Source organism: Aedes albopictus, unplaced genomic scaffold, assembly GCF_035046485.1.
Source record: "Aedes albopictus strain Foshan unplaced genomic scaffold, AalbF5 HiC_scaffold_251, whole genome shotgun sequence".
In the NCBI taxonomy this organism is placed as follows: domain Eukaryota; kingdom Metazoa; phylum Arthropoda; class Insecta; order Diptera; family Culicidae; genus Aedes; species Aedes albopictus.
In genome coordinates, this window is record NW_026917037.1 from 22,651 (window position 1) to 32,579 (window position 9,929).

Consider the following 9,929-nt stretch of genomic DNA (forward strand, 5'->3'; position numbering starts at 1 on the left):
GCCAGAATTTCCGCAAAATTGCTGCAGAAATAACCGAAAAAGTTCCTGGTGGAATCTCTGAAAGAGTTTATGCAGAAATCTTTCAAGGAATTCCAGGAGAATCCCACAAAGAATTCTGGGAGACATCCTTGAAGGAGTTTCTGGCGAAATCTTAGAAGAAATTCCTGGTGGGATCCCTCAAACAATTTCAGACGAAATTTCTCAAGGAACTCCAAGATAAATCACTTAAAGGATTCCTGGAGATATCTCTGAAGGTTATCATGAAGAATTTGCCGAAGAATAAGGAATTCTTGAAAAAAAATCTCTGAAATATCCAAGAGGAATTTCTTAAGGAGTTCAAGAATTGATTGTCTTTATTAAAGAGACTTCCAGCCCGAGTTCAAGAAAAAAAAAAACAACTTGTAGAAGTTTTTACAGGACCTTCTACAGGATTACTTAAATGAACTCCACGACAAATCCCTAACGGAACTTCTACAGGCATTTCAATATACATTTCAAAATAAATTCTTGGAGGAATTGGCCTAAAGGAGTTCATGTAATAATCCTTCAAGAAATACCAGAAGAAAAGCCCTCAAGGTGAAATACCTCCAAGAATTCTTGTTAAATTCCTTGGGAAAGCCCCTGGAGAAACCTCGAAAAGAGTTCCTGGAGAAGTCCCTGCAGGAGTTACTGTAGAAATCCATGAAGGAGTTTCTGGAGAATTCCCTGAAGGAGTTCTTGGAAAACTCGTTGAAGAAATTTAGGAAGAAAGTGCTCAAGGAGTTACTGGAGAAATCTCTCCAGCAATTCAAAGAGAAATTTCTTAAAGATTTCCAGGAACACCCTGGGAAGCAATTTCTGGAGGAATAGGACAGATCGGTGAAGTACTAGATTTGTAGTAATGAGCTGAATTTTAGTATGGTGAGAAGGTCAATTCTCCGTTTCTGCAATGAAATGGTGCAAAAAGCGTGGGTATTATGATTCCTTGCCTAATTTGATGCTGTCTGAGCAAAACTTTGGGCAAGTGTTGTGTTGTTTTTTTTTCATTTCTTGTAACATAAACAACATAGATATCCAAAGTTTTGCTCAAACAGCATTAAATTAGGCAAGGAATCATAATACCCACGCTTTTTGCACCATATCATTGCAGAAACGGAGAATTGACCTTCTCACCATACTAAAATTCAGCTCATTACTACAAATCTAGTACTACACCGAACGTGCCCCATTGAAGAAATTCTTAAAGGAATCCCCGAAGAATCACCAAAGAAATCACTGAAGCAGTTTATGGGGGAATCCTTGAAGGAGTGTATGAAAAAAATCTTTAAATGAATTCCGCAAAAAATCCCACAGATAATTCTAGGAGAAATTGCTCAACGAATTCCAGCAGAAATCCTGTTGCTGTTCCTGGGGAAATCTCTGGAGAAAACTCTACAAGCATTCCTGGAGAAATCCCCGAAGAAGTTCTTAGAAAAATCCCTCAAGTAATTCCAGAAGAAGGAGAAAAAATCCTTGAAGCAATTCCTAGAGTAATCCCAGAATGAGTTCCTGGAGGAATTCCTCAAGAAATTGCAGAAGGAATTCCAGGAAGAGTTCATTGTAACCCTTTAACGCTCATGGTGTCTGTAGAGCACCATCACATTTTGGCGAATGGACCTAAACCAGTTCCCTTCAATATGTTGTAAAAGCGTTTGAGAAGAGGTTATAAGCTTATTAGAGTAGTTGTACACTCTAATCATTACTTCAATAGTGAACGATTTCGATAAATTGAAATGGTTTCTTATAACCTTTGTTCGAGCACTTTCTATTCAAAGCATTTATTAGCATTCAAAACTATAAAAGAAGTCGGGAAAGGACATTTGGCATAAAGAATATGTGAAATATATTTTCCCTCGGGAGAAAGAAATAAAGAACAGCCTTCAATGAAAAGAAAGCAAATTTGTTAGTGGTGCATTATATTTCAGTACAAGCAATTTGAATTCCGGTTATAATTCTTTAATCATCCTTGTCTGCATTATTGTATTCAGAGAAATTAATGCATTATAGTGTATTATCTTCTTTACAATACTGATCGTTCTTTAACGTTAAGTATGTAGTTCATTTTTTACTTAAATCGTTTTATGCCAAACGTCCTATATGCCAAATGTCCATTATGCCAAACAAACGCCCAGGGCCGGATTTAAGGGGGGGCCAGGGGGGCCATGGCCCCGGGCCCCCACATTTTGGGGGCCCCCACAAAATCTAACTTCAAATGGGAACCAAAAAAGTAGTGATAGAAACATCTTGATTTAATTTTTATCACAAGTACTTCTACTCTCAAGATGTGTGTGAAATATTGTGCTTCAAATTAGAAAGAAGCAGATATCTGCCTTTTTATAAAATTTCAAACTTCGTCTGAAAGTTGTTAGCCTGGGAGCGGTCGCGTCGTGTACTGAGTACACGCACCATTAAAAAAGCACACAGCGTGAGCGAGGTGTCGCTGAGGGTGGCAGAAGACGCGACTGCTCGAGGGTTAAGATTTTTATGGTTCGGAATGATCATCTTCACCTGAATTCTGGATGAAATCTTTAACTCTATGGAGTAGAGAGTGGAAAAGTTTCTGCTGAAAATTTGTGTTTATTTCTGTCGAAAATTATAGTTCTTTGAAGATTTGCAAGTGTTTCAATCAGAATAAAAAAAAGTTTTTAGAGTTGTACAGTGGTTCCACTCACCAAACTTATGAATTATTCAAATCGAATCCCAGAATTGTTGAAACATTTCTTTGAAGGACCTAGCAAGTTTAGACGATTTTTTTGCAAAGATCTGGTCCGATTTCTTTAATATGATTAAATTCATGACGAATTTTTCTTCCTGGCTTAAATGTGTAATTTAAGGCGAACTCTTAACAAATCCATAGGTTCCTTATGAAAATTATTTTTTTTTGGAGAAATTCTTGAAAGATCGTGAAATATTTAAAGTTTTGCAAACAATAATTATTTAAATTGGCTTAAAATTCGTCCGCCAAAGATTATTACGATTTTTTTTTATAGTTCTATTCATTATAAAACAGAAATTCCATCAGGAATTCATTATGGATTTCCGATGAAATTTATTCAGCAGTTTTAGGTAGAATTTCCGCTAAAAATGCCACTATGGATTTTTTGCCTCTTTGCGCGTTCCCCAGAAACTCCTCTCAAAGTCGCGTTTGAAATGTTTATGCTTAAGTTCCACCAAAATAAACCTGGTAATCGGTTAGCAACTCTATAGATTTCATCAATGATTCCACAAGAAATTCTATTTGGAGCTTTTGCAATAACGGCCCTAAAGATAGCGCTATAAATTTTATTTGATATTTATCGAAAATGTTCCTTATAAAATCTATTTTTAAATTTCTTAAAGGACTTTCTCATGAATTCCGACTTGATCAATGGAATCTATCTATGAACACTCTCAGATGAAGCGATATTTACTTGATAAAATTCATTTTACAATCGTCTCAGACTACATTTTCATATCTGAATCTCTGTTATGCTTAGATTGCCCTTTTAAGCTAGATTAATTTCTCAAATAAAAACTTTATATTTAAAAAAAAATCCTCTGAAAAGAGGGCCCCCACAACACGGTGGCCCCGGGCACCCACATTTGTAAATCCGGCCCTGCAAACGCCATTTATGCCAAATGCCCCTTATGCCAAACAATTCTCTGAAGAAATTTCTGCAGGAATTCCTGAAACAACTACTTAGAGTAATTGCTGAAGAACCTGGATAAAACTATGAAGGAATTTCTGAATGAATGCCTTACACACAAGAAGAAATTCCTCGAGGAAACTCTGAAGGAACATCTACAAGAACCTTTGGAGGAACCTCTAACAGAGCTTCTAGAGAAATGATTGAAGGAACTCTCAAATGAATCCATGAATAAATTCCTGGAGTTTTGTACTGCGGTAACCGGACGGTGTTCGGACCGGTGTCCCTACATCAGGGAATGATAAAGGCGCACAATTGTACGGATTAAAAACTAATTTATTGCGATACGTTAAACCGGGTACAACTTTTATTCGCGAGACGTGGACAAAAACTAAATCGTAATGGACAACAATACACAGGTATAGCAACGACAACCAAGTTGAAATACATTGATTGGCTTCTATTGCATCGCGAACGACAGTAATACGCCTCTTAATATTGCTGGTAGGGGTCGAACCTGACCGCCGGCCTTCGGGTACGTGGAGAATGCCTAGGAAGCTCTATCATTGGTTCCACTTCGATAGCGGACTCGAAATCGGTGGATGTTGATGTTGACGATGACAAAGACGTTGACGGGAATTCGTGTCATAGCGTAAACGAAGCACAAGCCGGCACAGAATCTATCAGGATAGGCTCGAGAAAGGAGATAGACACAGATCTTGGCGCGATCGATGGTGTTGCTGATGTCGGTGTGCTTGGCGAATGGCTTGGCAAGTTTCAGACTCCCAACAGGATGTCGAGTGGTAGCGAATGCTGGCGAGAGGTGACCTGACCAGCGAATTGCTTCGGCGTCGTGTCAGTAGCCATACGACTCCGGAGCTGGTTGATGTGCGAGCGCAACATTCGACGATTCTCGACCCACACATTGTACATCACGTCTTAAATCTTTTCGACGATTTTACGGGGAACCCACTTCCAACCGTTACGAAGGTATCCAGTGCCTCTTGCATCAATCCTCTCCCCTCTCGGATTTTCTTCACGGCCCGCTTGAAGATGTCCACAAAACGTTCCGCTTGACCGTTCGACTGAGGATGGAACGGGGCCGTCGTGAGATAGTCGATGCCGTTGGAGGGGCACAACTCGGCGAATTCAGCGTTGGCATACCCAGCCGAGCGAATAATTCACGGAGAATAGAAACTGTCACCGCTGAGGTGACACGGGTTGTCTGGACGATCTCCGGCCATTTGGAGAACTGCGAGGAGGTAGTACTTGCCTTCGACCGGACCGGCGTAGTCGACGTGGAAGCGCTGCCACGGAGCGGTCGGCTTGGGCCACGGCACCGGCAGAGAGTGAGGAGGTGATCTTGCTGCGGACGCACACTGCTGGCATGCTCGGACGAAGTCGATGATGTCGGTGTCCATGCTGGGGCAGTAGGCGTAGCTTCGAGCGAGGGCCTCCATTCGCTGCATTCCGGGATGGCCGCGATGGAACTGTTCCAAGCAGCGCTTACGATGCAGCGACGGGATGACGAGCCGTTTCGCAAACATGAGGCACCCATCTACCACGGAGAGCGATTCCTGCCTGGATTGGAACCATTGCGAGATCGGGCCCGGCCAGTTTGGCTGGGGCCAACCGTTTTGGACGTAGTGGTAGACTCGGCGGAGTAGTGGGTCTGCTTGTGTGCTTTGCGCGACGGCTGCAAAATGGAGAGGCAACATTTTACGGTAACTAGAAATAACTGACCTGAGATCCTCTTCCAGGTTGACGCTAACGATAACGTAATTCTCGTCGGGCTTCACGTGCTGGTTGATCAACCGGGAAAGCAGGTCCGCGTTGCCAAACTTGTGGGTGGGCACGTATTCGATGCAGAAATCGTATAGCAGTAGATGGAGGGCGAAGCGTTGAAGGCGGTTGGCAGTGTAGACTGGTATATCTTACTTGGACCCGAAGATCCGGAGTAGAGGCTGATGGTCGGTTTGGAGCCGGAAATGCCGGCCGAAGAGCATCTTATGTAACTTCGGCGGAGACGATGGCCAAACCTTCACGATCGGGCTGACTGTAGCCTTGCTACGCTTTCGTAAATGCCCTGAAAGCTTGTTGGACGACCTTGACGGTGTCGTTGGGGAGCTTGTCCAACGGAAGAAACGTCGGCGGAAACGCTTCGGATCGTAGTGCGTGAGAAGAAGATCCGAGGAGAAGATTCGGTTAAACTGCTCGAACACTTGCTGGCACTCCGGAGTCCACTTGAACTTCTGCTTTGAGGAGATTGTCGAGCGGATATCGTAGCTTGCGCATGTTGGAGACGAACTTGCCGTAATGTTTTATGGCCCCCAGGAAGGACTGCACTCCGGGAACGTCGGTGGGAGATGGAAGCTTGGTGATCGCCTCGATGTTGGATGGATCCGGACGGAGCCCGCGACTGTCCACGACATGCCCGACGTACTGCACTTGCTGCTTCCGAAACGTGCACTTCTCCTCTCGAATGGTGAAGTCGAACTCTTGGATTCGCTTCAAGGCGACCCACAGGTTGCGATAGTGTTCTTCCTTTGTCTTACCGCCGACGATGACGTCATCGAGATAGCCGGTAGTACACTCCAGGCCGGCTAGCATTGTGTCGATGAGCTGCTGGAATGCACCAGGTGCAACTTTCACACCCGGCGGAAGGCGGTTGTAGAAGTAGAGGCCACGGTGCGTGTTGATAGTGAGCAACTTGCGGTGCTGTTCGTCGATTTCCACTTGTACGAGAGCGTCGGACAAATCGATTTGTCTGGAGACCGTACAGTCGGAAAGCTAGGCAAAAATGTCGTCCGGAAGTGGAAGCGGATATTGGTTTGGTTGTAGAGCGGCGTTAAGGTGAATCGGGACGCTGTGTTATTTTTCCTATCTTCCCTCTCTTTCTAACAATTTGCCTCGCGATTTTGAAGATGGTAATCTCGATTTCTATCGCACAGATGAGGCTGAAAAACAATCAGCATATGCACTGCAAGTGAGCATACACAATGATAGATTTTTGTTTCATTATATGAAGTAGAATCTGAGATTACCATCTTAGTAGCAACAGAGCAATGGCGGATATTTCCTCGACCGTCCCCTCCCCCCCTCAACCCGTGAAGTAGTCTCCGCAAATTCGGATCGACTCGTTGGCCTTGCGGACTACGACGATGGGAGCTGCCCAGTGCCCACTCGGAATAGTCGACCGGAGTGACGATGTCGAGTTTCTAATGTCGGTCGAGCTCCTGGCGTACATTGCGCACGCCACCGGTTGCTTCGGGCAGAAGACGGGTCGAACGCTTTCTTTCAGCCCCAACTTCACTTTGGTTTTACTGCACAAGCCGAGCTGGTCGCTGAAAATCTTGGGAAAGGTCGACGGTAGACGTGGGCGAGCCTGACACGATGCAACTGAAGGTGTCCAAGGGAACGGACCAAAGGTTGAAACTGTCCACCACATCGGAACGGAGCAGAAGAATTTGTTTCTGGACGTGCTTTCTCCGATGGTGACTTCGTACTCGAATTCTCCATCGAGCGATAGGATGGGATAGGAGGCTGTCCTCGCGTTCACTGTGGCCGGCGTTAGAGCCGGGCTGCCGAATTTCCGCCATGTTTCTCGGTTGATGACGGTGATGTCGGGGGCGGTGTCTAGTTGCAGCGGAATGTCCATTCCTGAAAGGCCAACGGAGACGAAACGACGGCGCTGCTGCACGCTGCACACGTCGACGACTACCACCTTGCTCGACACGTCGGGTTTCCTGAAGTGTCGGTTTCCGGGCCTGCCACTCTCGCAGTATCCCTCACAATGTCCGAATTGGCCACAATCGGAGCACTTGTAATTCCTGTAACTGCAGTCCCGGACATAATGGAGCGCACCACAAAGCCAGCACGGAGTGTTTGGGTTCTTCCCGGTGTCGCTGGAAGGACGCTTCACTTCTCGGTCACGCTTGTTGAACCGCTTGCCACCAAACTTGCGCACTGCTTGGACTTGGCCGTAAGGAGTTGCCGATTCGATCATCGCGTGGTCTGGTCATGCTTCAGGTTGAAGAGCCGCTGACACTCCTCGAAGAGTTGCTCTAGGCTGACATCGTTGTTGTCCTCAATCTTGGCGAGGAGTCGCGTTCGAATCTCCTTTGAATTGCTCCTCGCTGAGCTTGTCAAGCTCGAACTCGACGCAAGCATTGTTTACCCTGCATGTGAAAGTCACGTGATCCTCAGAGGGATTTCTCGCAATTTGCATGCATCGGTATCGTCGACTGAACCGATTCTTTCGCACCGAAAAGGCACTTTAGTTTGGTCACCGTCTGTTCGAAGGTGAATTCCATCGGAAATTTCGGTAAAATATAGCTCACATACCTTTTATGCTCCGCTAAGCCTAATTTCCGCATCAGAAGGCGTAGGTACTTTTGCTTTGTCGTCGAGCCTAGCAGCATCCTTCTCGATGAGGTCGTCGTATCTCGAGTACCACGCCGCAGAAGTGACAGTAGTGCTCTGTCTTGTGCGAGCTCAACGGCGCGGTACACCGCAATCGGGTTGTCCACAATATGGAGGAATTGCTCAATAACTTCCTAGATCAATCCTGGTTAATGGAATTCCTGGAGGAATCATTGAAGAACTTTCTGGAGGAATTTTTGTATTGATTTCGAAGAAACCCTTGTCGGAGTGTTTAAAGCAATCCAAGAAGGAAAATTCTGGAGGAAGTCTAAAGAAATTCCTAGAGGAATTCAAGAAGACAATCATGTAGGAATCTTTGAAGGAACTAATAGAGAAATCCATGAATCAACTTTGGTCCAATCTCCTGACGGAACTTTTGGAAAAATCTCTGGAGGGATCCTTTAACCCTTTGGAGCCGGAGGGGTCATATTTGACCCCGGCGATGTAACCGAGCATAACAAACGTGTTCGACACCAGCGAGGTTGCGTCGACAGCGGCGAAAAACATCGGCTCCAAAAGGTTACAGTTTAGCAGATTTTCTTATGGAGAAGAACCACACTACGATCAGCCAATTTGCAGACGCTTTTATTAAATTAATTTAATTCAAATAATGCCCTCTACTTTTTGTTTTGCTTGGGGCTTGCAGCTCAGGCAGGATTGCCAGTGATGTTGTTTCGTTGCAAATATCAACGGACTTATGGTAAGTGGGGGCAGGATGGGTCACCTAAGAAATGGATCCCTATAACTTTCTGAATATAAATCGCATTTCGCTGTATTCTACCACGACTCTCAGATACACTAGTCAGCTATGATATAAGAGTATAAAAAGGTAATAAAGTTTGAAATCTGCTTCTTGACAAACAATTTTCAAAACATGACCCATCTTGCCCCACCTCATTTTAACGGGGGCAAGATGGGTCAGCTATAAGAAAACTCAATTTTCCTCCAACAAAAAATACTATATCTTCTAGTTTTTCTCTATACATCTAAGCCTCATAGACGTACAGATTACATGAAGAAAGTGTTGAAACATATCGGTAGATTATTCTCAGAACTAGAAGATTTTTGTTCGGCTAGCCATAAACGGACTTTGAAAACCTATATTTTTTTAAGGAAATTTTAAAAAATATGTTCTCAAATTTTCAGTGCTCTCATCGCTTCGATAATGTAGGTCACAGAATAGCCTTTCCATGAAAAATAAAACTCTTTCAAAAACTATGCAAACATACCGAAAAATTAGGGTGACCCATCTTGCCCCGTCTACACAATACACGTAGTTATATGGAATGTATAGCATAAGGAGTATAATGAAAAAATATTTTGTTTTTTTCTGTGCGAGGAACGTATAGAATTTTCAAAACAATATACCACTTTTTTGTGTATCCCCGTCGTTCATCTGGGAAAATTATTGAAAGATTCAAAACATATATTATGCGATTGAAAACGGTACTGACCCATCTTGCCCCCACATACCATATATATAATCCTCCATTCTTTAGTTTTTCTTTCCGACAATCAAGTTTAGGGACACTTCCGACTATACCTGGTTTATAGGTAAGTGGGCTTTATCTTCCATATGAAGAATGCAATTTTACACGCGCGACTTTGTCGCAATCATTGCAATCATTGTTGGGCTCGGGCAATCGATTGGAACAAACGCAAAACGGAACAATGGTTTGAAAGACTCTTTTTTTCAAGTTTTACTTGTTAAACGTCGTCTTAATTTTGTTTTGTTATTTGTTCCGAAACAAAAAGAAGGTGATAGAAACGGTTGGGTTGGGTTGCCAAATAAATGAATCCACTGTTCACCGGAAATGTTATCATTTCTAAACCGATTGGACACAGATTGGTGGGGTTCTACGT

The 9,929-nt window shown here is 43.9% G+C and overlaps 1 protein-coding gene across 1 annotated transcript; it reads right to left on the reverse strand.

Moving 5' to 3' along the window:
- Positions 1-4,825: 4,825 nt before the first annotated feature.
- On the reverse strand, positions 4,826-6,254 carry LOC134284524 (uncharacterized protein K02A2.6-like). The gene is made up of 2 exons (XM_062843488.1): positions 5,871-6,254; positions 4,826-5,485 (listed from the first exon to the last, which is right to left on the reverse strand). The coding sequence occupies exons 1-2, from the start codon at positions 6,252-6,254 to the stop codon at positions 4,826-4,828; spliced, it is 1,044 nt and encodes a 347-aa protein (XP_062699472.1).
- Between the last annotated feature and the right edge of the window lie 3,675 nt (positions 6,255-9,929).

Coding starts and splice junctions, on each gene's coding strand:
- LOC134284524 (XM_062843488.1), bottom strand. CDS start 6,254: ATGCTAGCCGGCCTGGAGTGTACTACCGGCTATCTCGATGACGTCATC. Junction 5,486..5,870: donor AAGTGGACTCCGGAGTGCCA/GCAAGTGTTCGA, acceptor CCCACCCACAAG/TTTGGCAACGCGGACCTGCT.